Genomic DNA, 20,908 nt, shown 5'->3' on the forward strand with positions numbered 1-20,908 from the left:
TTTTTCTTTGTACTTTGTTTGTTTGCTTTGTTAATGATTAAGGTCTACAGCGAAACACTCCAGATTAATCTTCCGACTTTTGTGCAAAACCAGTGTTTTCTAAAGTGTATGCCTGTAAAGTCTTTGAGCTGTGTGTTTTCCATTTTAACCATGTGGCTTTGATAGCGGATCACAGCCCAGAGTGCTTGCATAAGCGGCCATCACATGACTATTGCTGAGCAGTGCTGCGGTCTGAAGGACTGTAGCAAGAAAACCAGGTTCGCTATAAAGAGATCTTATCTATTTATACATTTCGTTGTTATGGTTTTCAGCTTTATTCCCTGGTGCTACTGTACGCCCGAACTGTTATACCCAAAGGACCCGTTCCAAATGACGCAGCTGGCTCTAACTAATGAGGAAGTGGTTAACTTGGAGTAGAAGTGCAGAAAGCTGCTTGTTCGCTTACGTCCAAAGCTGCTGGAGTCAACGGGAGAGTCTTCCCGTTGAGTCCAGCAGGATCTGTTCCAGCTGAAGTGGTGTTATGGAAACTTCTCTGTAGCAGAAGTCTGAATACCAAAGACCTCTTTTTTTGTGACGGAAAGAAAGATATTCCCAGTTACACGTACCGAGGAACTGCCTTATCTGTTACTTGGGCTACACAAGCCACTTAGAAGAGTGTGCAGCCTGGCACAGAAGCAGGAGTTACTCAGTCTTCTGCTGTCCCCGGTGATCGTTACAGCTGGTGCTGATATCCAGCGGGGCAGGGCAGCAATACCTGTCCTAGAACAGTATTTTAGTTCTCTGGTATCTTTCTGTGGCTCCATTTTAGCAGTGGATTCTCTGACACATTGCATGTCTTCACTGATAAATTGCCAGCTACAATTCACAGCTCCTGTATAATAGGAAAGCAGGTATCTCTGTGGAATATAGATGTATTTATGTGCTGTATAGCTCCAGAAATTATATCCCATTTAATCCCAAGCATTATCACTTTAATTCTGCTAAATTCCATAGAAAAAGGTATTTATCTTTCTGTGTATCCTTATAATTACATGTTTTGGCCATACAATGTTTGGGGGGATGATATTTCACCCTTATAAGTGTTTGAGTTCTTAATTAAATAAGTTGGTTTGCAGTCCTTCATTTTACTAGATTCATAAGTTAAAATAATCGTGTGTTATTTATAATACATTATGGATGACAGTATGCATTATTTTCTTATCAGTTAAAGTTTTCATGGGCATTTTGCAGATGATGTTTAAAAGCACTTGTGAAAAAAAACAAACTGTATTTCACATTTTGGAGCAGGATATTTAAAATTCGTGTGCTATACAGATACAAGATCTTTTACAAGATCTTATTTCTCTAATCTTCATAAGTAGGGTGAACCTGTGTAATTCTTCTGTACCAGTTAACATCTGCTACTTTGCGGTAATTTTCTGTACCTCGCACTGTACTCTTTGCAAGTTCTTTTCCAGAGGAGGTGCTGGTTGTGTTTGTAATGTTCTTGACTTTCCCTACAGGACTCATTTGGGGTCTGACACTGGACAGCAGAAAGCGATGAGCACTGCTGGAATGCTGAATGTTGTGACACCATCTGTTACAAACATCTGGAGGCCATAATATAGCTCCACATTTCTGTATTATGATAAAGTTGAATTACATCTATAGAGCCCATTGGCAGTCATCCTTTGCCTTCCTCCTCCCTTTATGTAGTATTGAAAGAATGTCTGATCTGGAAGCTTTGGGGTCTGTCAGTTAGTCAGGAATCTGGTCCTTCCTGGAAATTTTGTTTTTGCTTATATAAAAGAGCTTCTGATATCTGTTGTGCTACAAAGAGGCAATTTTACTGATCCATATATTGTAAAAGCACTTGCAGCTTCAGGGGGGGAAAGTTTCAAACGCTGTGTTCTGTCATTAGCCTAGACAAAGATGATAGATGGCAGGCACGTTGTCCCGAGCATCCTCACTTCTCCAGCACGTGCCCTCCCCAGGCATCACAAACAGTTGTATTGCCTCCTGCTGCAAGCTTCAGGTTGCCTGCCTGAGAGTTATGCAGCTGTGAGTTGGATTATTCTGTGAGTCAAAAGCAAGCAAACAGGTTTCTACACAAAATTTACTTACTATGTAATTGGCATCATAAGTGTACAAAAGAAATCCGTGCAGGAGTAGTAAGTTGCCACGGTGGCAACTTATTTCAACAAAAGCTTTCTGTCACTTGCAGATTTATAGAGCAGGTATTTGGCTTGCAAATGTTTGTCATAATGAACTGAAGTGGCAAAATTTTGCCTGCTTTTGGTATTAACTTTGAGATTTCATTGTATTTTATAAATCTGGGAATGGAGAGGAAAGTATGTCTTCATTTCCTTCTTATATAATTCAAGTCTTGCTTTTATGTACTTCCTTTCCTCAGATGATTTTAGATAATTTCAATATCCTCATCACCCTGATCTATAGGTTAAGTTCAGAGATGCAGGAGTGACCTGTACAGAACACTCAGCTATTTGAAGACACAATTCTATCAATTGTTATTTTTTTTTATCTTCAGGATGCAGGCATGAAAGAGGTGCATTTTAAAAATCAAATTGATCTCAGTTTCGTTTCAGAAGATCAGAAAGTAAGGTGAAGCATTTGTGATAGTCCAGAACGTTTCATTTGAACATACTTCTGTTTCATTGAAAGGTGCAAACAAAAATTGTCTGCTTCATTTTCTTCTGAATAAGATCTTAGAAGGCAGGTTGAATCTATCCGATTCTTTAGCCTGTAAGTGGTAAGTCCTATATTCTGATACTGAGGTTTTTTTCATTTGTGTTGGGTGTCCTAAGAAAGTTTTCCCTTGTCCATATTTATAAGCAGAATTCCATTGGCTAGAATGCATCATCACGAACTTGCTTGCCAAAAAAACATAACTGCAGAATTATTCCCCTCTGATTGTGACAAAGCTTATGGAATCCTTTGTAGTTTCTTCAGTGCTTCTAAACTCAAAGTTTACATGGATTTTTTTCATGAAAGCATCAAATTCTCTGTAGTTGAAAGTTGATATTTTCAGCATGAGACGGATTTTGTAAGTCACAAAAATTAGTAATTACTGAAGAGTAATTAGAGAAAAGTAACCTGAGGGGAAATAAGTTCTACTTAAACATTAATCAAGTACCATTAGCCATGCAAAAAGAGAAAAATGATTTCTAACAAATATGAATAGATGCACACGTGTTTGGTCCATTCGTAGTTAAAGATAAACCTAGCTCCCAAGCCTGGTTCTGTACACTATCAAATTTTCAAAGGGTCAAAGTACTTGTGCAACTCTGAATACTCCCTTCTTAAACTGGGCTGAATTTAAATAAATACATAAATAAATCCTGCAGTTTGGAGGAGTTGCTCTTTGTGTCCAAACTCAGCTTTGTGGCTCAAGCTTCCCGGTGCATTGCATTGTCTAGCTGCTGTTGTCCTCTGCAGCACTTCCTTTCTCTAGCCAACAAAAATGCATTTAATATGCATGGCACATAAGTTTATTTTCTTCTCCTTTTTTTCCCCAAAGTCTTTCTTATTTCAATGAAATAGCACATAGAGTTCTTGCTGTCTGGTTTAATAAAGCAAGCTGCTTGCTCACTGCCACTAATCCTTGGAGAATGTGACTTCTCACTGCAAGAAAACCAGCTTGCTGTGTCACCCTGTACGCAGGGCTAGTGCATGCTGCTGGAAAGGAATCGGTGACGGGATCAGGGAGGAAGTCCGTGCCCTTCCATTCTGACGTTTCGTGGAATATCCAAAATGGGAATAGTATTTTCCTGGAATATCAGGAAGTGGGCTTTGGTTACTAAAAGAAATGTCGTAAACTCTCCAAAACTATGTTGCAAGTTTTACTTCATTTTACTGTATTCTGAGTTAAAATTTAAAGAAGTTTAATGAACAGCTCTTTGAGCTTCAGTCTTCAGATTAACTACAATCTCATGAATGAATTATGATGAAATAAAGCACGCTTTTGTATTGACTTAGAAAATACATCAATAGTATTTGATAGTTATCAAACCAGTTGTGTGCTCTAAGCCAAAGTGAATTTTGCCTGAAAAGGAATAAGCTGCAATTAAAAACACGACATATTTGTGGCTTAATCAGAAGCAGGTACTCATAGAGAACAACAGATGTGAAGAGTGTTTCAGTATGCATTACTGACAGACTGATTGTAAGTGGTCAAGCTACACAGTAAGTCCCTTTCAGCTTCTCTTTCTGTTTTTGTGAGCAGAGGATATTTTGGACAGTCTCAAAAAATTATATGCAACCTTTGTAGGAAATATATTTATACTTATAAACCTAAATAATGAAGTATTATTGCTAATTATGTAAAAAGCACATAGTGTAAACAGTTGAAAAATTTAAACAGCTGACTCGCTGCAGAATATTGTTAATAAAAACTGATTCTTAAAAAACGTATGAGCTTGTACATTCAGGATAAACAGCTGCTTTTTTTTCAATAGCACAGCTGGTGTAGAAATGCAAAATTACTAGCATTTGAACAGGACATGAGCTATATTTAGCAAAACATATTTGCGTGTAAGCTGAAAATTTGCAACTTAATTTTCATTTCAGTGGAAATTGAAATGAGCAGAGTTGTACATGTATTAATCACAGATGTGAACCTGGTCCTATTAATGGCAGTATCATTCATTTAGGATATAAGCCATTTATGTGCCAGGATGCTTCAAATTTAGAAGAGACCATGCCTTTAGCTGAAAATACTGGGGAAAGGGTACTGTTTACTGAACATCCTATTTGTTAGTTGCTGCTGAACTTCCATTCACAGGAATTTTAACAGATAAGGTAGTTTAAAAATGTAATTTCTTCCTTGAGAAAGGGAAAGCAAACATGAAAGCAATAAGAACTGCACTTCATAGCATGCAAAAGTCAACTGTTCCTGCTGCAATTGTTTATTTGTGAGGCTACAAAAACATGTTCCCATGAATGTGGGCAATGCTAAAAAACGCTGCTGATGCAAGTCAGCAGATGTGTAGTGCATCATGAATCACTGATGCATGCAGGAATTAATTGAAAGAAAGATTTCAAGCTCAACATTAAACTTTAACTAGTCTGATTCTTTATATATTACTAGTGTAAGTAACATATACACCACTAAATAACTTTGGTTCAAGGCTCTCAAACTGTACACTGCATCATATTTACATTCAAATCTCACGACCGAGGCATTTAGAGTGGTTATTACAGCCTTACTGCTAAACCTTTCTACAAAGCTTGGTCATCTGGCTGCATTTTTTAAAGCGAAAATTTTACTTTAAACCATTTTTTGTATCCTAGTTCAGCCCAGTGCCGTGGCCTTCCTGACAACTCATTCTGTGTTTTCCACTCATAGCTCTAATTTACACTATGAAACAGGCAAATTATTAGACAGGCAAGGTCAGTTCCCTCCTTTCTACAGTGGTGAAGCAGTGGACGTCCTGTAATAGGGACAGCATTTTGCCAGAAATACATTCTGTACTTGTCAATTGGTGTCGGAAGCTTTACGCAGGTTTCTGTCCTGAGCAGGAATGCATCAATCCCATAAATATATAAAATAACCCTTTGAAATGTGATTTCTCCTGCTGATAGTTAATGAGCATTGCCTTTGTCTCTCGTGGCTTCTTTTTCTTAAATGCATGTTTTTTCTCATTGCTGTTTTGTTTTGTTTTTCTGTATTGCCACGTTTGGTTCAGATGCTGCTGTAACTGTTCCTCAAGGCAGGGTACACCTCTGATGGGTTCAATCACAGCACACTTGGGAGCACGGCCCTTGCTTAACTGCGGCAGCTCACTCAGTCTGTAACTAGATCAAGTCACTCAGGTAGCTTTTTGCTCTTACTCCTTCTTGTAACAAGTTAATTCTTCTGTTCTTTCAGAAGACCCCTCTCTTGCATAGGCAACATAGATTTGATTTTGGAGCTAATATTTTAGAAAGCTACTGTTGCTTCTGAAACTACTTTCTTGTATTTGTGCCTCGGGACAGCCATTTTAAAACAACAGCTCATAAAAACTTCTTGGCACTTAGGGTATTTCTACATGGCAAAGTGAACACATCACAAAGGTGCCTGGTTTGCTCCAAACACCGTAGCTTAGATACAAGAGGTCAAATAATGTATTAGTGTAGACTCCACATGGAGCAACATACAGAGCTTTTCAGGAAGGCTAAATGAGATTTAATACCAATTCAGCAGCAGCCAGGGTATCTCTGCAAGGCATTACACAGAGCTATCAAAACAACCCCCTTCTGCGCTCTCTGTTTACTATTCCTGCTTTCCTTGCAGAGTTTCCCAGGAGTCAAAACCAGCAGGACTCTTTTCACATGACCCTAGCCTACAACGTAGTTATTCTAGCAGGAAAACCACTATTTTAGAAATACAAGCTGCTACTTTCACACTGGTTAGTTGTACTACATGAGAGAGACTTAAAAGTTCCTGTTGACAGTGACAGTCCATCTTCTTCCTGCTTGTTGCTGTCTGGGCAAAGAGAGCGGTGATGGCAGTGGCAGAAAGCTGTCCAGCTGCAGTGATTTCCTTCCCTAGCAATGTCCTTCAGCACAACCTTGAGGTGGCAGTTAATGTATGCTATAAGGCAAGGTGTTCGCTTCTTCACCCTGCAAAGTATTAGCCTGAAAGCCAGAAGTCTAGCAGGGAGACTGGCAGTTTGAAAGGAAAAGTAACGCAAAAAGTAGGCCCAGTAGGAGCTGATGCAGATCCTCCAGTGCGTGAAATATCAAATACTAACACATCGTGCATTCGTCTCTGCTAGTTAAAACTAATCTAGGAATGTTAATAACAAGGAAGACAAATCACCTTGTCAGAACCTGGAGCTTGTGTCATGGAAAAGATTTTCTTAAATTATTCTTAATAGCTCTGAATCATCATCTACACAAGTGCAGGGATGGGAAGGCACAATCTGGGTGCTCGATCAGCCGCTGTTATAATTGCCCACATGTGAGGGCTCTGCGTTAACCTGAGGATGCATTAGGTATTTCCCGTTTCAGAAGGCAGACAGAATAATGTCTAATAACAATAATGTGAAGGATTTACAGTCAGTGAGTGAGATAAGACAAACCACTTTTACTTAAGTAATTACTTTTTAGAATTGAAAAAATTTACAGGTGTGTCTTGTGGTAAAAGCACTGAGCTGGGGATCACTAGATTGAGGCAAAATTCCCTCTTCTATCACAGACATTTTTTTTTATTTAAGGTTGAGGTATTAATTTAATCTCTGTATCTATTCCTCTTATCAAATGAGGATAATGCTTCCCTTGCCTATTTCCAATATCTAACTGTAAACTCTTCATATATGATCATTCTTTCATTTTCGGAGGCAGAAAATCTGGCAGCGTGGGGCTTAGGTCTTCATTGAGACCTAAAAACAAAACTTTCTAAAACCAAACCAAAGCACACAACAGGAAACTTCAGTGTATCCTCCTAAACAAAGATACGTACTCAAGCAAATACATATTCACGCAAATTATTCCAGACGTAAGTTATCTCTGTTAAGAAAGTTGCTGTTAAGAGATGGTATGGAGTGACAGGTTGTGCACGTTTGCAAAAGGAACTTCTCTGGGGATCACCATGCTTATCTCATGGTGGTACTTTGAGGAATAATCAGTACTTGTTTTAAATAATCCTAAACATGGAAATGATTATACTGAGTAATATTTCTGTTATTCTTTTTAGCAAAAAAATCATCCTTAAATGAAGTCTTGCAATGCATTCACTGAGGAGCACACAGTCCTGCAGAGACTGTGACATGAGAGGAAATCCCAGGCATATCAGTCAGTTTTAACTATTGTTTCCTGTGAGTGAGACAGCATTCCCTAAATCAGAATTCCTTAAGCAAATTCCTACTTTTTTACCATCATCACTGCCCTTAGATTCAGTGTACCCAGATAGGTACAACTGAGGATGAAAGTGGTTCGTTATATTTTCTTGCAAGATGTAAATCTTTGCTGAATTAAGTTGAATGACAAAACGCCTGTTGCTATCAATGGAGGCATGATTCTGCCATTGACAGCTGCCTCTGAAAGGAGCATACGTGTGCACGAACACGTCTCTTTCAGTTTAGCTGTTACTGCTGTTCTCACTTTTTTCTGTTTTACCTTTGTAGTTTTCAGAGGACAGGCCAGGAAGCCACTGGTGTGTTTTAGCATGAATCACTGAGAAATACTTTCCATTGTCAAAATACAGTGCTCTGAACAATCATTACCTTTAATAAGTATAAAAGACACTCTGTATCTCCTGGGCTCTGGTTTTTAACTACAGGGAGGGATCTTCCTCCTGGTTTGGAACAATAAGTCGCATAAATTGAATTGGCAGCACCATCCCTGATGCTTTAGTCTAGTTATAGAAAAGTGCAGATGAAAGAGTTCAACGATTCTTTTGAATATGATAATTGCCATATAAGATGAAGCCAGTGTTACATCTGCTACGTTTTCTGTGAGCATTCAGTTAAGAACTTCAAGGAATGGTATAAAAAATCAGATTATGGGTAGCTTTGTAGTAATTTATCCTTTGAGAGAATGTTACTTTCTGTCTTCCACATGACATTTGAAAGGCTATATCAAAGACTCTGTTGAAAGACTAGCATTAGATCAAAACCTGAGTAATGGTCAGTCAGTTTTCCTTGGCAAACCTACAGGGGAGGAGCCCCATTAAATTAGAAATGGTGAAAGTATTCTCCCCAAATACATTAAGGGAGACTAGCTTGAGCTTTGAAGAATTTACTTGATTTCACACAAGACCTGTCATAGAGCTAAAACACATCATAATAAACGCTGAGAGCAAGTTTCATTTATAGCCTAATTTGTTCTTCTTGTTCGGCTGCTAACAAGACAGCCTAACAAAACTAATGGCTGTGGTGTGGAAAAAGAAAGGAAAAAACGGCCATGTTTGTACAGGGATTTCTCATTCATCTTCTGCTGAAAACAATGGAAGTTCTACAAATGAAAGATGTGTAGAGTGGACCTCTTATTTCTTCTGTCTCAAAGCACACCACAAAAGTGATTCTGGTCTCACTTGTAAGTTTAAACAAAATCCCATTGACCATCATTACGCTGTTGTTGACATAAGCCTTGTTTCTCGTATGATTAAACTCCCAGTAGGCAAACACCATCTGCCAGCTGAAGAAAAAGAGAAGTCACTGGTTAGCGAACATCTACCTCGTTAGGAGTTAAACACCGAGTATAGTACAAATGCTACATAGCAATATCCTTAGAAAACTCCAACTCCCCCTTCAGTGCATTTGTTTGTTGAAGCCCTACCTCTGACACTGAAGAAGTTTTCCTCTATTAAACTGAAGAGCTCTCAGATGAAGAGCTTTTCTCCCAAGCTAAATACAGATCAGGTGCCACTGCATGAGGTTGTACTGACTTCCCTGACACTGTATGTGGCCCTGGAAGACTCTTTCGCAGCTAGGCACATCGAAATTCACATAGTGACTGGAGCAACATAAATAATAGTGGCGTATCAGTTTATCCTTGCAGGGATGGTGACGATTACTGCTATAAAACGTTTCTTAAGTGTTTATTTCTCCACAATATTGATATGAACTTAGAAAAAGCAGTGAAGGCATTTTCAGGCCTTTAAACTTTAGCAAGTTCTAAAATAAACGTCTTTGCTTTGGTTTTTATTCATGTAAATATAAATATACGCTTTTTAACAGGAGATTTTATATGAAATTATACTTGCATACTCTTTGGCTTGGTAAAATACTAGAATTAGTACTAGGTCCAATCTTTTTTGATCTTGCTCTAGAATTATATTAAAATGTTACAAACCAGATAAAAAATAAATGGCACACAGAGGAGCTAAGTTAGCTTAAAGTGAATGTGAAAGTGTGCTTCTTTCGCAGAATGCAGCTACTTGCTACTGGCAGGACTGCACAGTTATTTCAATAGTACTGAAAGGAAGATATTTTCACTTGACTGGTGTCAAATCCAAAGTTATCCCCTGGGGAGAGGCGAGTAGCTGTAAGATTGCTGCCAAAGAGCTGTCCAGCACCAGTTACGGTGCCTTCAGTTCTCTTCAGCATCTCCCAAGTGCCAAGCTGAGCTGCCTTTGATACATCCTGTGAGATCTGAGGGATAACTGGAACGTATGCAATTCTGAGTCTCATCAAGTAGAACTTTTCTATAAGCACTGACTGTGCAGCATCTGTAAGGTAATTTCTACGTGATACTGCTGATTATCTTCTGAACAGTGCAGCAGGTATGTAGCTTAGCCATTCTTAACCACATGCTCAGAGTGATTTACAGGCGTTGTGATTTGATATTTTGCTTGCAGTTTACCGTAGTATGGGCCCATGAAAGAACAACAATCTCTCTACTAGCAAGACATGTTGTTATAGGTGGGTATCTGATTCATGACTCTGGAGCAAGTAAATGCCTTAGTACAACCCCATGTGAGACAGCTGTATTTGACCATTAAAACTGAGAGTAAAATTGCAAAGGACTGCATGGAAGTAGAAAATTGAAGCACGCAGTGATGCATGCAATTGTGAAGTGCTTTCCAGAGTTTCCTGTGAGATGTCCATATGTCCATGGGGACTAAAAGTGGAAAGGGAAAAAAATATCTGAATAGAGATCTCAATAGTGATGTTGGCTTTATGGCAAATTTTAATTGCTCTCCCCCTTTCCTCAGCTAACCTTTTCATGTTCCACAGGCTATAAATTACTGATCTCTTTCTTTCCATTAGAAGATAAGCACCTTATCACCTCTCCTCTTTTCTGACATCCTTATCACTCCTCAGGCAGTATCTTTACTCTCAGGTGGTCCAATTGATACATATCTAATTAAAAGCAGGGCATTTTTTCCTCAGCTTTTATTCAGCTTTGAAGTATGTTGCTTTGATTTTGGAACTGAAGAACAGCTTCAAGTGCCTGAAAGTTCACCCTTTTCCAACAGTACTAGCTGGTCAAATAAAATGTATTTGCTATGTCTACAAACTTTGCCTTGGCTGTGTACCAGTGCGTTCATTTATTATTAGTTAAGTGGAGAAGGCAGATTTTCATGAAACTAGTTCAAGTGTGTGTTTGAGGGTGACAGCTCTTCAGAGCCTTGAAGCTTAGAACAAAATGTTTAAAATATGATGAGATAGAGAAGCAAGGGATTCAGTAGAGACTGAGGAAGATAACTAGATAAGCAAGAAAAAATATTTTAGGGCTCATCTATTGAATGGGTACATCTTGTTTGAAAGAGATACCAGAGATGAAGAAGCTGAAGTTATAGGCAGGAGATCAAATTGTTTAAATAGCATTATTCTGCCTGCTGTTTTAGTGGATGTCTTAGGAATGTTTCTATACAGTGATTTATCTAGAGTAGGTTTTCCAGAGTTATGTAGGATATAAAGAGAAAGAACAATCATTCAAATAACAAAAAGTCATCAATTCTCTCCAATTATGAGGAGAAAGGAGAGGAAGAAACATTATATGCATAACTGAAATTTCTGTTGCATAGCCAGCAGTAATGCTGAGATTTACTGATTTTCAAACGTTTCAAGGGTCACAATTTCACAAGTAATTGGCTTGACTGGTATGACACTCACCAGTTTTATGACAACGGTATCTTTATTTTTCTTCTTTGCTGTTTTTTCATCTTTACTAGTTCTAACAAGTTTTAAGAGTGGGTTGTGTTCTTCAGTGAGAGGAGGTTTTTGAGGAAAAGTAATGAAAAAGAAATCCACTGAAATTACTGAATTAGCCTAGAGATCCAAGGTGTATCACTCCTACCCTACGGCACCCTTTTATCCTTAAAGAACTTTCTATAAACTTGAGGCATTTTTAGTGCCTCAGAATTATCAGCTGAAAGGCACTTGGTTGATGTAAATCATTTGCTTCACTGTTGTAGTGTGTGGCTGGCCAGGAAGGAGCAGGAACTCTATGCCACTCCGCCCATCGAGTGCTATGTAGGAAATCCCATCCCTACTCCCTATTGATTTGTTTAGCAAGGCCACCTTGTTGATAGCTGTTAATAAGGTCTCATGGTTTGGCTGTTTTGTTCATCTCTTTTTTTTTTCTCTCTTTTCACTTGGGGTTTTAGCGTAAAGTACATGGTAGAATTGCTGTTTATAATATGTGATAATCATAAGAATCTCATCATTTTCTGAGGTCAGACCGTCACTGCATTTTTGTTTGTCTATGCTGAGCTAGTACATGGCAACTTTGTGTAGTAGCTGAGCCATTCTCTAAATTCACAGGCTATCCTTCGTGTTTAAAGTGATTGATGTAATTGAAGTGATTGGCATGCATATGCCTAAATAAATTACTTTGTGAGAGAGATGGATCCAAATGGAGAAAACTGGTTAGGTCCAAAGACGGTTTGTTGTAAGAACCATGTTATGTTGAAGAATGTGGAAGGAACTTCAATAAGAGTAAAATATGAAAACAGAAAATGTATGGGAAAGTACAATTTTACTCTAAAAACTTTGCTACTGAAGATTTAGAGATTATTTTTTGTTACATTGCTCTGGAGACAAAAGCCCTAGTGTAGATGCAGACATACTGGGGAAAAAAAAAAGTTAATTGACATTGCAACATTTTATTTCTCTGTAATTGCAGCTCCTGGGTTTTGGCTTCTGAAGTAACTTGGAAAATCTATATAAAAAAGATCATTTATGTGCTCAAACTTATGTTAATAATACTGCCAAATCACTCTTCTAAAACTTCTTTTTCTAAGTACTTAGAGTCTACAAGTTGGTTTTTGTTTGTTTGTTTGTTTTTCTGAAGAGCTGACACCCCTGTATCTGTATCAGCAAGTTATCTTGAATCTGTTGGTGTGACTTCAGTGCTTGGCATCATATTGGTAGACAGGAGAAGTCTGGGTCCCATAGAGTTCACCTGCCAGTTAAAACCCCCTTGAATGTCAGCCTGTGGAAGCAGTAGATTGCTTATTTATTCTTAACTACTTAAAATATAGTCTAAAAATAAAGTTCTGTCTTGATTCCTTACATTTGTATACACATGGCTTTTCTTATTTTTTCTACAAGTGGTACCCTGGACTTGATTAGATAATGGGAGGACCCTGGCTCATCAGTCTGAATGAGGCTTCAAAAAACTGCTTTTCATCCCTTGAAGTACCTTTTATTTGCACATACTGATATATCATTGTATGACATTGATTTATGAATACTCATGTATTAGATAAAACTAACACATTGTTCTTGATTTTGCTTTGCAGTACAGAATTGGACAGTTGTACATGATAAGCAAGCACAGCCATGAGCAGAGTGACCGAGGCGAAGGTGTGGAAGTGGTGCAGAATGAGCCCTATGAAGATCCGAATCATGGCAATGGCCAGCTAACAGAAAAACGAGTCTATCTCAACAGGCAAGTGCATAGAACTGCTTCTCTTAGCATGGGCAGTAATAAAAATTTGTGATGAATATCCCTTTCAGGCCATAGCCTTTCTGTTTCAAGCAGAACAGGTTCTCATGAACAAGTGCCACTTCCTAGCAGATTCAGGACAGACCCATGGTTTGAAATTGAGATCAGACGTTCTTTCTTCTAGAGTACCTTTTCAAAGAGAAAGAATTCTAACTTGAAGTTTGGTATATACTGAAAATCAGAACTTCAGTTTTCTTCCGCTTAACTGTCATTCTGTTTTCCAAAATTACCAACCCCAAACAAACAAAAAACTAAAATGGTTTAAGGGTTTTACGCGACCACGGATCTGGCTTCCCCTCTTACTTTATTACATATTTGCTACTTAACTTTAAGTGAGCATAATACTCTCTAATTTCCAGAGTAAACACTACTAATGTTGATTTCATTAAATTTCACTTAACCTGAATCATTGCCATACCTACATCCCATTTAAGACTTAAACGGTTAGTCAGGCTTGCATCCCTTAATCATATGGGGATTCTATTTTTATCTTGACACTAAAATCAGAATGGTTTTAAGCATTCAAAAAGTAATACATTAATTTTTATGGCACATCGTGAGAGCCTTTGAAGGCATTAACATGAAATGCTCTAAAGTACTAGGATTTTTCTTTTTAAAGAAGACTTACTTTCTTTCAAAAGGAAAAAAAATGGTTTTTTTAAGAGAATTCCTAGCTCATCATCTGCTGCATGTAGGTTGAACATAGAAGAGGTGCATTAAAATTAAGGAAACTCTAAACAGCTCTTTTTAGCTGATAATTAACGTAATGTCTTAGGGTAGCAATTAACCTTTTGGGTCTTGATATAGTCAGTTTCTCACTTTATAATATTTTTGCAAAGCCAGAACCCCATTTTTGGTGACAAAAGATTTGCCACAGCAAACTGATTTGACATTATGAATTAGCGTTAGTCTTGCACAATGATGAACTTCTGTACTAAAATGACAGGCCTGAAGACATGATGGGGAAAAAAAAATTGCTTTTGTTTCCACAGAAGTTCCATCATTTCTTAAAGTGAAATATGTGTCTCTTCCTATGGTGAAATTATACTGCTGAGGATCAATGTCTCCACACTCAAAGGACTGAAATTTTTTTATATTTATATTTATTTAAATATATATGTCTGCATCCTGTGAAATATATTGCTCAATCTGTTGCCACTTTTATTACTGCTGATCTAATTGAATATTGCTGCTTTTCTGATGTTCTTTTATTCCCCTTGGCCTGCCTCATTTTTATTACGCTTTTTATGCTCTGCAGCCTTTCATTGTGGGCACAGGAACACTATAGCTCTTGCTTCTACATTGCAAGTTACTCCTCCATTGCAATCCTGACATATCTAACCTTAACTCTGGCTAAATTGAATCACCAGTAACATTGCGCTCTTACACACATACAGTCTGATAATATATTTTGCCAGCATTCAATATTACTGTGATTGTAATTCTTTTTTTCTCACAGGCTATGTATAAGACAGTAAAAATCAATAAATTTGTTCTTGTCGTAGAGCTCCCAGAAATTTTGTTTATGTTTCTGGATATTTCTTTCCTTCCTATTATGAAGAAGTAAGGCATTAGGCACTGAAGATCATGCTCAGAATCATCACTTTAGAGTAAGTCAGAATAAGATGTACCTGGGAAGCGTACTGCTTCTGGTAGGGCAGGCAATGGACCAAAGGATCTCAGACCCAAAGATGGGTCTGAACATAGACAAAGACGATTGATGTGCCTTCAGAAACTTGGGAAATTCACCTAAAGCTACTATGGATGTTTGAAGTCAGGTTTAATGACAGTTAGGCACCTCTTCCTCCTGCACCAGTCCTGTTCAGTAGCTGAATGTAGAGATAGGCAACTCTGTCCCTCGCGCACCCTCTTTGAGACTCTCTGTGTCCCAAGATAGCAAACGCAATTATGTGTCGTCATTATGCATATCTTTCAAGGACAGTCTGTGTTTTCTCCTTACTGCACACTTGTATGAGATCTAAGCATAGTCTATTTATGATTTTAAAAATGTGTTATTAAATGAACAATCAAAAGTAATAACTTCTAATAACTTCTATGCAACTACATATAAACAAGCTTCATAAAGCTCACTCCCCGCCCCCCCATCAGATAACTGTAAAAGAGTTTAAAATTAAAACTTGTTTTGGAAAGTCTTGATTTTTCCATTTATTTCAGGTCTGTATTAGTAAAATAGAAACCTCTATATGCTTCTATGACCCTGTGGTTTAGCAGAAACTTAAGTTTGAATTTACAACGGTTGTGGTTTCGGTTTTATTTTTTCTTAATGAGGAAATCCAGTGGGTTTCCTCTGTGTTTAGAGGGATGCTTTAATTGTTTTCAGACTGGTAGAATGGCCCTTGATTTTGGAGGGACTAGGATTGATCCAGTTGGTGATGATTTACAGATAAGACCTTGTAACACCTCATTGCTTGACTCCAAACTCAGTCCCTTCATAAGGGACTACCTTACAAGAGCCTTTGTTAAGCGTGAGTTTATGGTATTTGAGTTAAACCGCTTCCTGTACCACTGTATAGGAGCTTCTGTCAAGCACTTATTTCACTGTATTACCATTGCTGTAATGCCTCTGTAGATGAGAGCTACGTGTACAGCTACAAATAGCCACACTGCTGCTTCTTGAAGCAGTATCCATCATGGTTACAGCATGGAACTACACTATTTAAATACCCATTTTGGGGATCCCTAGCTAAAAAAAAAAAAAAAAAACACTTTGTTTTTACAAGGCTAACACAATGCATTCAAAGATAAGGTGTTACCTGCCCTTCCTGCTACAGCTGCCCTTGTGCTACAGAAGTCCAACCAAAAGTGCTTTCTGGGAAACAAGTCCAATGGAAAATATGAGTTGTTGTAGCTTTCCTGCTACTTCATCGGACTGGATAACAGCCTTTCCCACAAGAGATATTGAACACTGCATGATGCTTTCATGAAAGAACCATGGAACAGTATCAAGGTCAATAAGGCAAGGAGGACTCAGGGAATGCAGAACTGGAGAACCGGCAGTTCTGCAACACTTTGCCAAATCTACCCCAGCCCCACTGAGAAAAGTAGCACAGATATTAGGTATCAGAACGTACAATTTTCCCTCTGTCTTTCCTTCCGGTGTTAATAATCTTTGATTTCCTTTATTCCCGACTTTTCTTTTCCAGTCATTAGTGTAAATTAAATTACTTTTCTTGTCGTGGTTAAATTCAGGGATGAAAAGATGCACAAACTGCATATTGGCTTGGTGGTTTCGGCTTTGAATTGGCAGGAACGGGCATCCTTTTCTGCTTGCACAGCTGATCTTGGCCCAAATATCCCATTCTTATACTGCTGCACATCTTAAATGATTTGCAAGCAATTAGTCTTTAAAGTTTTGCCTCCGTATTTTTCAGGTGGTCTGATTTATTTTTACAGCCATTCAGCACAGGACACCTTCTCACACCAGTCTGCCCTAAGTTGTGAAGGAGTATCCCTCCGAAGAGACCAGCAACATAGGGGTTTGGGCAGCTTCACACGATCATAGTTGTTGTCCTCTGTGCTTTGCAACATGCTCATGAACAATAAATGAGATACTATCTTCCGTGCCTACATAGGTTTAGCAATATTTGTGGTATTTATGCCTCCACTATTGTTCAAGACAAGCAGCAAGCTGCAGTTTCAGAGCTAAAAGCACCACAATTTCACAGCCAAAAGCTTCTGTAGCCATAATGCTCCTAGTGTTTTTTTGATTTCCAATGAGGAAATCTGTACTTTTATATTTCAGTGATGGTTTCTTGGAAAGATTTATGCATTATTTTCATTTATCTTTTCGTGCCTGCTAATATTTTAATTCTTACAATGTGTTTGTCTGGAATGCCTTTAAGAAGGACTTTCTATGTGCTGAAAGACTGCACTTCATCTGGGGAAGGAAGAAATAAACAATGAGAATGTGATCTATGGATACCTGTGCCACCAAAATAAAGTAAAAAAATTAAAAGTACAAAATGAGTGGCTGTATATTAACAAAGACCTTACTAATAAAATTGTCTAGTGTCAGTGTCTGCCTTAGTTCTATTCAGAATTGTTTACTGCCTCTGCATTCCTGCTGGAGCATTGTTTCCAGAAAGTTGAAAGTCTGAATTTATTATTTAGGAATTAGAGTGAAGTTTAGCAGGGGTAAGGGAGTTAGCAGAGTGATGGTCATAAAAAAATACTGACAAAAGACTGACAAAATAACCAAAAGACCTGGTACAATGAAGCCTATTATGCAGTATTTAAAATGCTGCTGAAAAGACTGTAGAGAAGAAAGAAAATGTGGTTTTGAGCAATGTCATCAAAGAGCAAAAGTCAATGCACTTGACTTTGAATCTTTAGATAATGTGCTAACGTCTGCATATCGCCTCTGGACAAATACAATATTTATGCATAGCTAGATCATGGTTAAATAAACCTTAATGATCCGAACTCTGTATTTTCCCCAGAAGTTTGCTAACATGGAAAGTTATTTTACTTTCAGCACGCACGGTCATCTGAGCATAACTGTTTGAAACATTTACAGATGGAAAACTGAGGTTTGAAAGCGTCTGCTTTAGTTCAGTAAAGGTTCAGTGTTAGCCTGGGTGATCTCTCGACACGTCGCCAGACTAACGCAATTTTAATTGAGTCCCTGAAGTAAAATGAGATTTGCGGTCTCCAGTGGTCTGCCTTTCTTTGAGTGGCTAGTGCTGGATCTTTGTTACTGACAGGTTAAGTGATTGTCATTAGGAAAGGTTTCGATGGTGTATTTGCTTGAACTTGCCTTCTCCTTAAAGTGCATGTTTGTTCATCAGTTACTGGGTACCCTAAGTGACCAGAGTTCTGGAAATGAGACACCCAAGATGCGTGGTAAATAAAATGGTCCTGAATTTCCAGAGTATTATTTAATTACCCTTTAATGATCTTTCTATGTGCTGCATCCATCTCCATGTCTTTCATTTCTTATCCTGCTGCTGTAGTACCACTGCATTGATAAGATCTCTTGACAGATTGAGCTCTGAGTTATGACATCAGTTCCATTAATTCTCTTCACTCTTGTGGTTTGCGTTCCCCATCAGCAAAACGGGACTGATACCACCTGCCAGCGTCACAGAGGTGTTCTGAGTGATTTGTTAATTTTAACATAAAAGCTTCATAGTTGAGACTTGGTGTTGGCAGCGTGGGGAAAAAGTGTACACGAGGTGAGTTGAACATAAGGGTTTGTGTGCCAGCAAAGACTGTGGAGGAAGAAGAAACAGTCTGTAAGAATAAATAATGGAGTCAAGATGGAAATGGACCGGCACCATTAGTCACTCTTATTAAAGAGTGCCTCCCTGTGGCTAAGGGTACTGTGACACGGACACACCTCGCAAGGTCTAACCTGCTGAGTCCTCCGTGACCAAAGGCTGCAGGAAAATTCTTGAAACCTGCATTGGTACCTCAAGTTAGATCTGATCAGGGGTCATTATGCTGGCACCATATTGCTTGTTCTGAGAGGGGAGCAAACTGTCGTAGTGTCATGTAGGCTTGTAGAGAAATCCAGGCTCGTAGAGAAAGAATGAATATCTGATGAAAATGTGAAGTCTAGGTATTACTGTGCCCTGTGAAACACAGATTATAAGCATGTTTGGAAGTGTCTTCTTTTCTACAGTACTCGTACGTTACAACATATTCTAATCTTATTTTCTTTTTATTTTCAGCAAACTACCCAGCTGGGCTAGAGCAGTTGTTCCCAAAATATTTTATGTTACAGAGAAGGCATGGAATTATTATCCTTATACAATCACAGGTAAGGAATAACATGATTAGTAACATGTACTTTTTGGGTAGTTCAGCTTACCTTCAGAAGCTCTAAGTTACATATTGAGTGACGGATACAAAGATTATAGACTATGGCTAGTTAAAAACTGGAATCTTCTATCTGTGTGATTTCTTTCTTGCAAAGAAAACATCAGATACTTAGATTCTGTGCGGCCTTGTACCCTCTATTGTTCCATAGACATCAGTCAAATAAAATTCAGCAGATTATCTGACAGAAGTTCTTCTGTTGATTAATGTATGTTTACTGTAAGAATCTTGCGTCGTTGTTTTACTGACATTTCTTTTTTTTTTCTTTTCCCTCACCATTCTTTTTTTTTACAAATGGACAATTGGAAACAATTGGAAATCAGAATACACAGTAAGTTTTTCTTTTTATTCTAAAAATACAATATGATTATAAGAACCATAGTACTGGAAGCCAAACTAAATCCTCAGTAATACAACTAATACATAATGCCTTTGATAGTGGAACTTATTTTAGCTATTTGTTTAAGAAATCAAAGGTTAAATCTGAACTGTTTCCTATAAATTATTTACCTTACTTTTTATCATTTGAGAATAATTTGATATATTTTTAGTCACTAACCGTAATATAGAAAAGCTTCTATAAAACAGAGCAAGGCTTTTAAGGTTCCAGTTACTACTTGGAGACATGAGAACATGCTTTATTTTATTTATTGTTTTATTAACTTATAAAATGTTCATCTCTGGTATAGTATCTGGGAAACTGTATGATCCGTAGACAAAATTAAACATAATCTGGGCCTGGTGCCCAGAAAAATCAGCTATTCCCTGTAGCAGAGCTAAGGCAAAATATAGCACATAAATCATGAGAAAAATTGTTTTAAATGTACTGGCCTCAATAATATACAGTAAATTTTCAGCAGCCTTTAGAAGATGAGGCGGAGATGGTAAGGAAATTCCAGGCGAAAGGACTTCTGCCTTGATTTAGATTGAGTTTCTGGTTACAGATAAAACGTAATCCATTGTTTTTGTTAGCTCTGCAGTGTTCAAAATGTTTGTGCAGTTTTTTAAAACCAGTAAAGAATAAGGACAGGAGAAAGATTTTGTGTGATAAATGCGAAAGAGACAAAACAAAGGGATTTGAAGGTTCAGATCCAAAAGCTGAAGGCTTAGAGTTAAAAATGCGATGACAAGTTTGAAAACCCAAAGTACTGAACTTTGGCTTTCAATATGTACTGCAGATACTTATTACATATTCTGCCTTGTTTCATGTGTAAAATTAATTTGATAATCAGAAAAAAAAAACCACATGCAATCACAGACCGTAGTAGTTAGGGGACAGATTCTCAACTATTTTTGTCAGATGTCTTCAGTAAGGCCTATCCGAGCTTATAGTAATTACGAGTTTAAACCTATGGTAGCAAGTTTAATTTTAGACTGGAAGATGTTCTACTATGTCACATTGATGACTGTTACTCTGTTGTACTTTTTTTTTTCTTTAGGTGATAGAGACAATTTTTGAATGCGAATTTTTTTCTTTAACTTAAAGAGACAAGTGGGAGTGGTAGCAGTTAAAAATTTCTGTCTGAAGTTGAAATGCAATACATTATCGAAACCAAAGAGTGATTCTCAAAGAATTTGAATCGGGAGGTGATCTTTACCTAAACCGATGAAACAACATCTGGAACACATTTCAGTAAAAGTGTGTAGAAGGGATGCACCTAAAGAGATGTTCAAGAGCAGGATTAAGTAG

The 20,908-nt window shown here is 37.9% G+C and overlaps 1 protein-coding gene across 3 annotated transcripts in view; it reads left to right on the forward strand.

The window, feature by feature from the left end:
• The window catches only part of PITPNC1 (phosphatidylinositol transfer protein cytoplasmic 1), an 88,840-nt gene that overhangs the window by 27,210 nt on the left and 40,722 nt on the right, over nucleotides 1-20,908 (forward strand). For 2 of the 3 annotated variants that reach the window (XM_080561175.1, XM_080561174.1), the window contains exons 2-4: nucleotides 13,172-13,320; nucleotides 19,071-19,159; nucleotides 19,542-19,549. In XM_080561175.1, coding sequence (XP_080417301.1) covers nucleotides 13,172-13,320; nucleotides 19,071-19,159; nucleotides 19,542-19,549 — 246 coding nt within the window. The remainder of the gene's footprint in view (nucleotides 1-13,171; nucleotides 13,321-19,070; nucleotides 19,160-19,541; nucleotides 19,550-20,908) is intronic. The other variant, XM_080561173.1, reaches the window with a different exon arrangement.

Source organism: Anser brachyrhynchus (assembly GCF_964034855.1).
Source record: "Anser brachyrhynchus genome assembly, chromosome: 18".
Taxonomy (NCBI): domain Eukaryota; kingdom Metazoa; phylum Chordata; class Aves; order Anseriformes; family Anatidae; genus Anser; species Anser brachyrhynchus.